Source organism: Rattus norvegicus, chromosome 5 (genome assembly GCF_036323735.1).
Source record: "Rattus norvegicus strain BN/NHsdMcwi chromosome 5, GRCr8, whole genome shotgun sequence".
Taxonomy (NCBI): Eukaryota; Metazoa; Chordata; class Mammalia; order Rodentia; family Muridae; genus Rattus; species Rattus norvegicus.
This window is the reverse complement of record NC_086023.1, coordinates 154,409,494-154,422,069: the sequence shown is the minus strand read 5'-3', so window position 1 is coordinate 154,422,069 and position 12,576 is coordinate 154,409,494. Positions and strand designations below refer to the sequence as shown.

Below are 12,576 nucleotides of genomic sequence, written 5' to 3'. Positions count from 1 at the left end.
AAAGGGCAACTTTTGAGAGTAGGTTCTCACCCTCCATCCACCATGTGGCTCCCAGGAAGTGGACTAAAACCATCAGGTTTGATTCCAGAAGAACTTTTGTCATTTTTGTATGTGACACATTGACCTTAGGAATCATCCAGAAGTCTTGCTGTTTGGACGGAATCTCTCTCCTCTCTTTTCTCTGTACGTGAGGTTTGCATATCCCTTCACTGAGCCAGCCAAGGTCCTGAGGTTCTCGTCATAGGCCACAGAAGCTGACGTGTCTTAAGAACTTCTATTACATCTGACTGTCCGTCCGTCCATCCGTCCGTCCATCTGCCTATCATCTGTCTATCTGTCTGTGTGCATGCTCGAATACCATAGCATACGTCAGAATACAAGTCGGGTCCCCAGGCTTTATGGCAAGTGCCTTTACCTGATGAGGCACCCTTCTGGTCCTTTTTGTTGTTGCCATTTTATAGAAGGGGCTCATGTAGTCCGGTCTAGGCTCAACCAAGGTGGCCTTGAGTTCCTGATCTTCAGGTCTCTGCCTCAGCAGTGCTGGGATGATAGGCACATGCTGCCATACGTGATGTAATGGTAGTTTTTTTTTTTTAACTGAAAATGTTTGTGTGTGTGTGTGTGTCTTTCAGAAAATGGTGCTGAGATGAGACTTGGGACCCTGTTGTTGTTGTTGTTGTTGTTGTTGTTGTTGTTTGAAGGGCTTGGCTATAGCTCAGCTGCTAGAATACTTACCTAGGATTTACGAAGCCCAGGGCTCGATGGCCAGCTCTGAATAAACCAAACATAGTGGGAGTACACCTGCAATCCCAGCACCCAGGAGGTAGAGACAGGAGGGTCAGGATGCCAAGGCTAGCCCAGGATACATAAGAACCTGCCTCAAGAAAAGAGGTAGGGATCAATGAGTAAAAGTGTTCACCTCACAAACCTGAGAATGTGGGAATGTAGGAGAGAACCAGCTCCTGAGAGCTGACCTCTGGCCTCCACACATACTCCGTGGCACACAAACCCACACTAACATGCATATACACAGAGAAATAGTAAATAAACTATCTTTAATGTTGATAAAATTTGGTGAATAAGTGGTTACCAGGTGCCCAGTGTTCTGCAGTAAAGAATCTGAGAGTAAGGCTGGGAGGGGAGGTGGTGGCTCATGCCTTTAATTCCAGCACTGAGGCAGAGGCAGAGGCAGAGGCAGAGGCAGAGGCAGAGGCAGAGGCAGAGGCAGAGGCAGAGGCAGAGGCAGAGGCAGAGGCAGAGGCAGAGGCAGAGGCAGAGGCAGAGGCAGAGGCAGAGGCAGAGGCAGAGGCAGAGGCAGAGGCAGAGGCAGAGGCAGAGAGGCAGAGGCAGAGGCAAGTGGATCTCTAAGTTTGAGACCAGCCTGGTCTACAGAGTGAGCTCCAGGACAGCCAGGGCTCCACAGAGAAACCCTGCCTCACAAAAAAGAAAGAAAGAAAGAAAGAAAGAAGAAAAGAAGGAAAGAAAGAAGAACGAAGAAAAAGAAAAAAGGAAAGGAAAAAGTGTGTGTGGGGGATGGGGGGGGGCTGGAGAGATGGCTCAGAAGTTAAGAGCACTGGCTGCTCTTCCAGAGGTCCTGAGTTCAGTTCCCAGCAACATCTCACAACCATCTGTAATGTGATCTTTTAAAAAAAAATGTAAGAAAGAAACTGAGAGCATAGAAATGTGGTGCCTTCCCAAAGGCAGGCTGCTAGGGTGCCTTAAAACCCATTGCTATGTACCTTCGACTTCCCAGTGGCCTGTTCTTTCAGTTCCCAGTGGCCTGTCCCTTCTCCTTTGAATTTTACAAGTACTTGGTCGTGAGCTCTTATGTCTTCCCTAATCATGAAAAAGGCCCCAGGTTTGAAGACTGAGTCCTTCTGCCCTGATAGTCTTTGCTTGTCTGGATCCTGAAGACCCTTCAAACCCCCATCTCTAGAGCCCTCTTCACAACCGTGGTTCCATAGGGCATCCCCTGTTCCAAACTTGCTGAGGTCTGCTTAAAATTTTCATGTGTGGTGTCTGGCCCTGGGGAAGTTCGGGGGTAGATTCCAAGAAGGGGAAGTGGATGTGAAACTTGGCAGCACCCCAGTGACACCCCTTTGCTGACGGGTGTCCTACCATCAGCAAAGGACTGGAACATCCAGTGCGAGCGGACCACGGAGGCAGGTGAGGCCAAGCCTGAGGGAGAGGGGGCTGGGAAACCAAGGTTAGCTGGATCACTCTGGACAACTGAGGCAGAGAGGGAAGAATACTCCTGCAAGCTAGTTCCCTTCAAGGATGGATGGGTTGGGGAACACTGATATAGGGCCCAGAGCTGGTGGGTAGAAGGACCCCCTCCTCTGGCCAGAGCTTGGGGAACAGTGAGAGGTAGCAACTGAGAATTGTGGTCCCTGCCTCAGAAACACAGAAAGCCAGAGAGCACATGGGGGAGCCAGAGCCCAGCAGCAGAGGGGTTTGCAGGGACAGTCAGCCCTCATATGGATGTGGAAAGGGGCTGAGGCTGCCGGAGAGCAGGCAGGTGTTTGTGAAAGTCTGTGAGTGTGCATAGCTCGCCATCTGGGCCGGAGATTGTAATTAAAGCAGTGCTGACGCTTGGTAAATATTTGTTCAATGAGATCCATCATCCGTGGGAGTGTGTGAGTCTGCATGTCCAGAGAGTGGGGAGGTCTGTGTGGATGGAAGATCAAACACTGGGCAGGTGCAGGGAAAGAGGTAGTGTGGGATTTAGGGCTGGGGCTAGGACTAGGGTCAGGTCAGGGTCAAGGTCAGGGTCAGGATTAAGGTTGGAGCTAGGGCCTATAGACTACGGCTAGGATTAGGGTAGGGGCTGGGTGCTAGGGTTAAGGTCAGAGTAAGAGTCAGGGTTACAGCTATGGCTAGCGGTTAGGGTCAAGGTCATTGTTAGTGCTAGGATTAGTGACCTATGGTCAATACAGGTGCTGAGGACATGAATGGGCACCAAGGCCCCGAACTGGGTCACATAAGCTTGCATGTAGGACATGTGACATTTCATCGTGGGACAGACATGTGATTCTGACTGTCCAGCATGCCCGGGGTCCCTGTGTGTCTCTGCAGGAACATCATGGAGACCTCTCAGGGATGGCTGGTGGCTTGTGTGCTGGCCGTGACCCTGGTATGGACAGTGGCTGAAGATGTCTGCAGAGCACCCAACGGGAAGGACGGGGTTGCAGGAATTCCTGGCCGCCCAGGGAGGCCGGGTCTCAAAGGAGAGAGAGGGGAGCCAGGTAGGCGTTCTCTCAGGCTGGGGCGCTGGTCCTGCCATTCTGGAGGCAATAGTTTAGGGGGCCCTGGGAAGCAATGGTGCATTTGAGTTCCAGAAAGCCATTCCAGTGTGTAGTTCACTCTAGAACCTGAAGGCCTAGCCTCCTCTTGGACCCTGTCCCCAGCTTCAGACCTCTCTGCGACCCTTTCCTTCTTTGCCAAAACTCTTCCCTTCCTCCTCCAAAGACTAGGCCGCACAGAGAATGGATATGAATGGTCTAAAAAGGAGGTCCAAGATTCCAGAGTTTGGTTGACCTCAAACAAATTAAGGACGTCTCTGAGATTCCATTTCCTCCTCCGTAAAATCAAGGCAGAGCCTCGCCTGGTGCGTAGAGGAAGATCAGCCAATAGCAACTGTCCCTTGCATTTCCTTCCAGCCCTCTACTCCACCCCTGCTCTCTGGCCACTCTACCCTGTTAGAACACATGATCCTGAGGTGGACGAGAGGGGAGGAGTTATGACCTAGCCGGAAGAGAAGACCCTTGTCATCCTGAGCCTCCCAGTCTCCTGCAGGCCAAAAGGACCCTCATCAACATCCGTACTAATTTGCATACAGTTGTGCCATAAGATCCTAGATCTGAGAAAGGAGTTGGTGATCTAGGGGCATGTGAGGTGACAGCCATGGGCAGGACTCAATTGGGCGGTCAGAAAGTCGGCCCCACATTTCCTAGAAATGCAGGGTCAGCCACATGGCTGCATTTGCTTCGCTCGGTTTCATAGATGAAGCAGAGGCTCAGAGAGGTTGACATGCTTGCCCAAGGCCACACAGCCAGTCAGGCCAGTCAGACTCAGTCTCTTCAAAGCAAAGGCTGCTTCTGCGAGGACAAGCAGGCTCTGAACTCCTTACCCATGATGCCCCACCCCACTACCCATCCACCAATCTGCTCTCTTTCCACACAGGAGCTGCCGGCATCCGGACCGGTATCCGAGGTCTTAAAGGAGACATGGGGGAATCTGGGCCCCCTGGCAAACCCGGCAATGTGGGGTTCCCAGGGCCCACTGGGCCCCTGGGGAACAGCGGCCCCCAAGGGTTGAAAGGTGTGAAAGGCAATCCGGGCAATATCAGGGACCAGCCCCGGCCAGCTTTCTCAGCTATTCGGCAGAACCCACCGACGTATGGCAACGTGGTTGTCTTTGACAAGGTCCTCACCAACCAGGAGAATCCATACCAGAACCGCACAGGTCACTTCATCTGTGCGGTGCCCGGTTTCTATTACTTCACCTTCCAAGTGATCTCCAAGTGGGACCTTTGTCTGTCTATCGTGTCCTCCTCCCGGGGCCAGCCCAGGAATTCCCTTGGTTTCTGTGACACCAACAGCAAGGGGCTCTTCCAGGTGTTAGCAGGGGGCACTGTGCTTCAATTGCAACGAGGGGACGAGGTGTGGATTGAGAAGGACCCAGCAAAGGGCCGCATTTACCAGGGTACTGAAGCCGACAGCATCTTCAGTGGATTCCTCATTTTTCCCTCGGCCTGAGCTGGGTAGCTGCCCCACGTTCTGCCATCTCCTGCACTCCCTGTTGCGGGGCCCCACCCTGCATCCCTTCTCTCTGTACTCTGCAAAGTGAAGGGGCTGGGGTTTTAGCACTCTGGGGGAGGGGCTGGCTCCGAGGGCACTGAGGACTGATGTCTCTCTGCACACGGCCCAGTGGTTTCTTTAAGTACTTTCTGGAATAAATGACCCCATCTGTGTCTGTGGCTTGACATGTCGTGGCCGATTCTTCTGGGCACTGAGCAGGAAGGGGGCTTGAGGGAAAGAATTGTCCACAGTGGTTGGGTGTGGGGTGAAAGCAATCAGCCAGGCTCCGGATGCCAGCCCCTGATAGCTGCTTAGTTTCCAAATCTGCTAAGTGGTGCCAGTAATGGAAGCTTGGGGAGGGGAGGGGGTTGCCGTGGCCAGGGCGTGAAAGCTGGAGACAGGGTCTATTGTTCTGTTTTGGTCAGTCTTGATAAGCAGGCTCCTGGGTGAGTGTTCTAACCATACCTCCCAGATGATTGATGGGATGCAGATTGAAGCAGGGACATCGAGCCCCAGGTCAGTACCTCAAGCAAGGAGCTGAGGTTGAAATCATTGGGCTATCTGACCAATACCCTCGCAGGCTTCCCAGCTATACCTGGGCAAAACCACACAGGTGCTTCTGCAGCCCAGTTCAGAGAGGGCAGACAAGTGGCTCAGGGACACCAGCAATCTTTCCCAGAGCTGGGTTTCCTGAGTGGTTTCCAGGAAGACATGGAGACTGGAATGCTTGCCAGCTGACTGCATAGCAGCCCTGGGGGGGGGGTGGGAACAACTGAGGATCTCGGGTGCTGAAGTGTATCCCCACAATCACAGTCTCAAACACAATTACACACGGAGTCATACACACAGTTTCACAGCAATCAACATACACTGTCTCCTGCTCACACACTACCCTTGAGACTCACAATGGTCCCATGTTCCTGGGCTGAAGCTCACCCACTCCTCATCAAAAGATAGGCTCAGGGACTTCCTGTCAGAACACTATGTACAGCTTTGGAGGTATACACTAGTTACTTCTCCAAACACACATGCATACATGTACATGCACACACACACATACACACACACGTGTGTGCATGCACACATGTACACAGATGCATGCACACACATATACACACATGCACAAACACATGCACATGTGCACACATGCACAGGCACATAGGTGAACACAACACATGCATGTACACATGCACAAACATGCACATAGCTGCGCACACATATACACGTGCATGTACACATGTACATACACAGGCATGCACACTTGTAACAAATGTGCCTATCTCAACATGCACAGGAATGTGAAAGCCCATGTTTTCCCCTATATTAACCCCCATGTGTTCACAGCCCAGAGTTGGGAACTATTCCTTCTGTTCACTGGCTGGTGCACCTGGCTGGTTATCCCTGACCTGACCTGCACATACATTTTACATGCTCCATCATGCCCTGTCCCTGCAGCCAAGAGCCTCTGGGGTCAGGAGGAAGTGAGACACCAGGGAGAATAGACCCCCTCAATTCCAGGCCACCACATGACTCTCAGAGCTCCTTCTTGGTTTCTTGGTCCACTCTGTCCTCAGCACTTTCTAATGCCTGAATGCCTACCTCCACAGCCTGGGAAGGACATTGACTCTGAGGATCCTGTGTCCATAACCACAGAGTGCAAAACAGCCATCGAGGCTCCCTGAAGTAAGTTACCCTGCTGGAAGGTCTACATGTAAGCCAGGCCGTCTGGCCCCAAAGTGGAGGGGTCTTGTCACTTGTGGGGATGTGCCTGACCCAGTAAATGGAGAATGTCGAACCTTTTCTCAACCTACATTCCAGCCACTCTGACCCCTTCACCTGCAAAACCCCATTCATTCCTCTGAGCCAGCAAGCTGAGCCTGACAGAGGTGGGTGTGGTGGACACGGCTGAGCATGGACCGAGCCTGCCACCTGCTGGAAGAGCTAGGCCAGGCACGGAGGCGCCCAAGAAGTGTGCGGGCTCCATTACTACCATCTCACAATACAGAGCCCACCGCACCTGCTCCTCCCAGCCCTGGGATGCCAGTGTGTTCTCACCCCACCCGTACCTTAGCCGAATAGTGTATCCTGGGCTACAAGGATAGGGAGGACTGGGAAAGCAAGATCCTGTGGGCTGCTCAGCTCCATACCCTGAATTGCTAGTGTGGGTCAGGTGTAGCATATGCAGGGTGTAGATAACCTGGCTTGGGTGTAGAATCCTCCCTAGTGCCCTACACAGGACCCCTCCCCCACCCAACCCCAAATCCAGTTAATAAGGCCCTCAAGCTGGGTTACTCTACTGCCCCAAACTTCCTTCATCCCATAAATTCACTCGAGGAGAGACAGGGAAGGGGCTGACCTGACCACCACAAGTCACAAAACCAGAGACAAAATAGAGGCAGAATGAAGAGGGTAGAAAAAGCATCAAGGTGGTGGAGGGTCTAGCAAAAGAAGAGGGGTCGCCGCTCATGTCCCGGCACGCCCACTGCCCACATCCAGTGGGGAAAATCAGTCTGCGGAGCAGTGACTGCATCTCCTGGTCAGAGAGTTGCCAGCAAGAAGGCTGTGTGGCTAGAGCAGCTGAGGCACCCGTGCAAACCAAGCTCGCCCTGGCACCCTTCGCTGGGCCTGGCAACTGGAATGGGTACTTGGGTGTTTCTAGAACAAGGCCCACCCACCAATTGACCACTGCACTGAGGCTTGTTTCTGGTGGTCACTCTTCTGGAAAAGGGCTGTAACTTCCTCTTCCCAGGGACAGCTGTGCCCTGGGCTCAGGTCTACACGCATGCACACACGCACGTGCACACACACACATCCTGGTGTTCCCAGGATGAAGGGACAGCAGGCACTTCCTCATTTAGACACACATGACCTAGGGCCAGGGAAGGAAGGGGTGGACAGAGGTGTCACTGTGGTCAGCCTGGCTCAGAACCTAAAAGAAAGTGTCAAGTCAGGGAAAATTTCTGGAAAGGGGATGTGGGATTAGGGTGCTGTGGGGGAGGGGAGGGGCCCCTGCTCTGGGCGGCTCTTCTCTGACCACTCTGAAACAGTGTCTTCCTGTCTGGGAGAACAGGACGTCTCTCTGATTAGGCCTGAAGTCCCCTACATGCTCAGGTGAGGCCGGGACCCTGCCGTAGTAGGAACGAGTTGCAATCCTCCCCCCCCACCCCCACCCCAGGCTCCTTCCTGAACCATAGGGCCAGGAGTATCTTTGTTTGCCTGGGCCTTAGAAGAAACCCACTATCCATCTGTCCATCATCTGTCCAGTGGTCATCTGTGGATGGACGTGGTCTCCCCAGGGTGAAGGGCTGTGGAAGGGGATGGGTAATGAGGAGAGGGAGGGAGAACTCAGTACCAGCTCCTCCATTTCACCCCCGTTCCTCCTCAGGATGGTTGTAGGAACCAGCTGCCAGCCCCAGCATGGACTCTACCTGCTGCTGCTCCTTCTGGCCCTACCCCTCAGGAGCCAGGCCAACGCTGGCTGCTATGGGATCCCAGGGATGCCAGGCCTGCCGGGAACCCCTGGGAAGGATGGGCATGATGGACTTCAGGGGCCCAAGGGTGAGCCGGGTAAGTCGCTTGCCTGGGTAGAAGCTGGGGCAGGAAGTGCAGAGCCCTCTCCTTCTGCTGGTCCTCAGAGTCCAGACTTTAGCCTCCAGGCTGACTCTGGTGACCTTTCAGCATGTTTCCCTCATTTGCCTTGTCCTGAGGAGGGGAGTAAAAGGGAACCTTTGTCCCTGCGGGTAGGTAGCAGCCTGTTCACTCTGCAGGTGGACACTTAGGGAAGGTGACCCACACTGCTTCTGGTGCACCTACAGTAGGGTCAAAGCCAGGTCCACCACCTCCCTCTCTACCAACTTGCACACCTTTTTTTTAAACCCCTCCGTGCCTCAGTTTGACCATCTGTGAAATGGGTGCTGCAACCCCTGCTCCTCAGGGTGTCCCGGCTTTGAATAAGTTTGCATAGATGACAAAATTAAGCACCTGGCAGTTGCAATGGTCTCTGTCAATCAGGATGCAAGGGGCAGGGCAGTCAGGACTAGACCCAGGATGTTCTTTTTTTTTTTTTTTTTTTTTTTTTTTTTTTTGGTTCTTTTTTTTCCGGAGCTGGGGACCGAACCCAGGGCCTTGCGCTTCCTAGGTAAGCGCTCTACCACTGAGCTAAATCCCCAGCCCGACCCAGGATGTTCTTGTGAGTGTCCTGGTGTGAGGGACAGGCTGAAGAAAAGAGTGGGCAGCCAGGATTAGGTAGGAGAGGAGGGCAGGTGTTGCGACCCTTCTCTGAACGAGCGTGCTTCTCTGGGAGATCAGTGGCATCTGGGCGTAAGGGAGGCTAAGTAGTGCCAAGCAGAGCTCATAGGGACAGGGGATATGGCAGGGGACTAAGGGAGAGTGACCTTAAGAATGTCCATGTCCACACTGGCCTTTTCCTGCCAAGCCGCCAAATGAAACCTTGAGACCCTGGAAGGAATTACTCACTTCAGTGAGCCCCCGCCCCCCTGGGCTGCACTTTAGGGAACCCTGTACCTAGGCTGGCAGAGGAGCATTCTGAGGCCCCCTGGCCACCAGGCTTGGCTCTGAGCACCCTGCACAAGTTCACCTCCCAGGGCTGATAAACCCTTAGAGACAGGATTTGCCTCTACTTGGCAAATGTCAAAACTGGGGTCCAGAGAGAGCAAGCGACTGTCTCAGAGTCACATTGTGACTCTTGCTCCATTGCCTCTCGCTGCCTCTTGGACCCCCTCTCCTGCTCTGTCCCCATGAGGAGGTTGAGGTGGCCCCTGACACTACAGCATTATGCTGCTCATGTGCTAAACCTGGGTTCAGCCTTCGTATGGAGGCTCAGAGAAGGAAACCACCTGCCTGCAGCCACACAGCCTGAAGGACAGATCTGTTGGGTCCTGAACCTACCCTCTCTTCTGGTTTTGTTTGTTTGTTTTGTTTTAGTTTTAGTTTTGGTTTTGTTGACATAGGGTCTCACTAGCAGTCTCACACCCTCAGTAATCCCCCTGCCCCTCAGCACACCTCTCCCGAGTGACAGGAGGCTCTGACTCCAGACTGTTTAGCCTGAGCCTAACAGGCCCACAGCTGTTGAGAGTTTCACAGAACAGATCTTCATAGATTTCTCACTCAGAGGGGACTGGCAAGGGTAGCAGTCCAGGAGGGCTTCCTGGAAGAGGAAGCAGGAGTTAAATATCAAAAGGTAAGTAGAGGGGCTGGGGATTTAGCTCAGTGGTAGAGCGCTTACCCACGAAGCGCAAGGCCCTGGGTTCGGTCCCCAGCTCCGGAAAAAAAAGAACCAAAAAAAAAAAAAAAAAAAAGTAAGTAGAGTTCTTAAAAGGAAAAGAGAAACTCGAATCATCAGGCTGAGGCAAAATTAGACCCTTCTACCTCAGATTCTAAAAGTGATGGAATTCCAGGGATAGATCAAGCACAGGACTTACAGCAAGGTCCCCTCCCCCTCTTCCTGTTCCTTCCCTCCGGGCAGAGCTATCTGGGGAGTGTCACTACAGGTCACTGCCAGACCCACTCGGGGTCCCTCTTCCTTTCTCCTGCCCCATCACTTCCTTCCTGTCTGCTCTCTCTCTCTCCAGGAATCCCAGCCATCCCTGGGACACAAGGACCCAAGGGTCAGAAGGGCGAGCCGGGTATGCCTGGCCATCGTGGGAAAAACGGCCCCATGGGGACCTCTGGGTCGCCAGGGGATCCAGGCCCCAGGGGTCCTCCCGGGGAGCCGGGTGAGGAGGGTCGATACAAACAGAAGCATCAGTCGGTGTTCACGGTCACCCGGCAGACCGCGCAGTACCCAGCGGCCAATGGCCTTGTCAAGTTCAATTCCGCCATCACCAATCCTCAGGGGGATTACAACACAAACACGGGGAAGTTCACCTGCAAAGTGCCCGGCCTCTACTACTTCGTCCACCACACATCCCAGACGGCCAACCTGTGCGTGCAGCTGCTCCTCAACAATGCCAAGGTGACCAGCTTCTGCGACCACATGTCCAACAGCAAGCAGGTCAGCTCAGGAGGAGTACTCCTGCGGCTGCAGAGGGGCGACGAGGTGTGGCTGGCCGTCAACGACTACAACGGCATGGTGGGCACTGAGGGCTCTGACAGCGTCTTCTCTGGTTTCCTACTGTTTCCTGACTAGAATGGCAGGCTGGGTCCAGCACCCGGACGCCCGCCTCGCTCCCTCTGCTTTCCCCATCCTCACTCAGACCTCTTCCTTCAGGAAGTCCACCCTGGTTCCTGACCCATCAGCCCTCTGTCTCCTCAGAGTTTCTCTGGGAATCACTGACTGGTTCCATTCCAGTGGCAGTTTATCGAGACCTTTATGAGACTATTTTTTTTTCAGGTGGGAAGAGAGAAAAATAAATAGATCACTAAATAAATATGCCTGGCCCAGATTTCTCACTAGAAGGCCTCAAACCTGGCGTGTGTCGTTTTGTATCTGTGGGTGTTTGGGCTGAGGGAAGGGATGATTTGGACTGAATGCATGAATGCTGAAGTGGGCAAGTTAAGGACTAAAAGCAGAAGAAATGAATGAGCCAATATAAACCCGTAGTAGTTAGTGTGTAAGTCCTTCTCGTGTGTCCAGGTGTTTAATATTCACATTCGTATTCTGAGATGAACGTGGGTACGTGGACAGCAGAGAGAGGCACCCCCATCTGTCTGCTGCACAGATTCCAGGCACCCCAGGAGGCTGTCTAAACATGGCTGCTTATATAAACTGTGTGGTTTGGGCTGAGAGTACTGATGGCAGGGACTGACCACTGCAACCTTCAGAGGACCAGGAAGTCCTGCTGTGGGTACCTGGGGACAGAAAACCCTTAAAGCGCAACTGTCAGGCAAGAGGGTGGCTCAGTGGTTACGAGTACTGGTCTTGGCGGAGGACTGGGATTTGGTAGCCAGCACTCCAGTCAGGCAGCCACTTGTCTGTGACTCCAGGAAATCTGATGTCCTCTTCCGGACTCCACAGGTGCCTGCCCTGGTTATGGAATAACACACACACACACACACACACACACACACACACACAGAACCACACAGCCACACACACAGCCACGCGCACACACACACACAGACACAGCCACACACAGCCACAAACAGCCACACACAGCCACACACAGCCACACACACAGCCACACACAGCCACAAACAGCCACACACACAGCCACACAGACACACACAGCCACAAACAGTCACACACACAGCCACACACTCAGCCACACACAGCCACACACACACACAGTCTCACACACACACACACACACACACACACACACACACACACACAGAGCCAGGGCTGAGGAACCCCGCCTGGAGCACCACATCTGGGCACTTGGCATGGCCAGCCTGGGTCACTGGTCACAGCATTCCCAGCTGTTCCTCCATCAGCCACTTAACAGGTCACTCAGCAATGCCCCGTGTGATAAATCTTTCTTCTCATTTTTCTTTGGTTTAAAAAAAAATCAATACAGTGCTTGAGTCTGCCATGCTGTCAGAGCCAAAGCCCGTACTCAGGAAACAACAAGGTTCGCTCGCCCAGGCCTTTCCTCCATAACTGTTTCCTTGTCCTCTCTATATCAAGAGGAACAGACCTTAGAACATGCCAGTCTGTTGGCCATGCTGAGGGATGGGTATTGAAAGGCGGGACAGGGCAGGAAGCAGGAAGACAGCCCATCTGCAGGAGACTTCTTTGGGCCCCAGACATTTTCCCACGTTAGGTGTCACCCCTCTCTCTCAGGATGTGAAGGAAGCAGTTCTGTGTTTCACTCAG

General features: G+C 53.2%; 2 protein-coding genes across 2 annotated transcripts; both read left to right on the top strand.

The window, feature by feature from the left end:
* The first annotated feature begins 2,136 nt into the window (after window positions 1–2,136).
* Window positions 2,137–4,984, top strand: C1qa (complement C1q A chain). Its single transcript, NM_001008515.1, has 3 exons — window positions 2,137–2,166; window positions 3,076–3,245; window positions 4,183–4,984. The coding sequence occupies exons 2-3, from the start codon at window positions 3,083–3,085 to the stop codon at window positions 4,755–4,757; spliced, it is 738 nt and encodes a 245-aa protein (NP_001008515.1). The 5' UTR covers window positions 2,137–2,166; window positions 3,076–3,082; the 3' UTR covers window positions 4,758–4,984.
* Window positions 4,985–7,861: 2,877 nt separating this feature from the next.
* Window positions 7,862–11,225, top strand: C1qc (complement C1q C chain). The gene is made up of 3 exons (NM_001008524.2): window positions 7,862–7,910; window positions 8,185–8,366; window positions 10,391–11,225. The coding sequence occupies exons 2-3, from the start codon at window positions 8,186–8,188 to the stop codon at window positions 10,945–10,947; spliced, it is 738 nt and encodes a 245-aa protein (NP_001008524.1). The 5' UTR covers window positions 7,862–7,910; window position 8,185; the 3' UTR covers window positions 10,948–11,225.
* The last annotated feature ends 1,351 nt before the right edge of the window (window positions 11,226–12,576 follow it).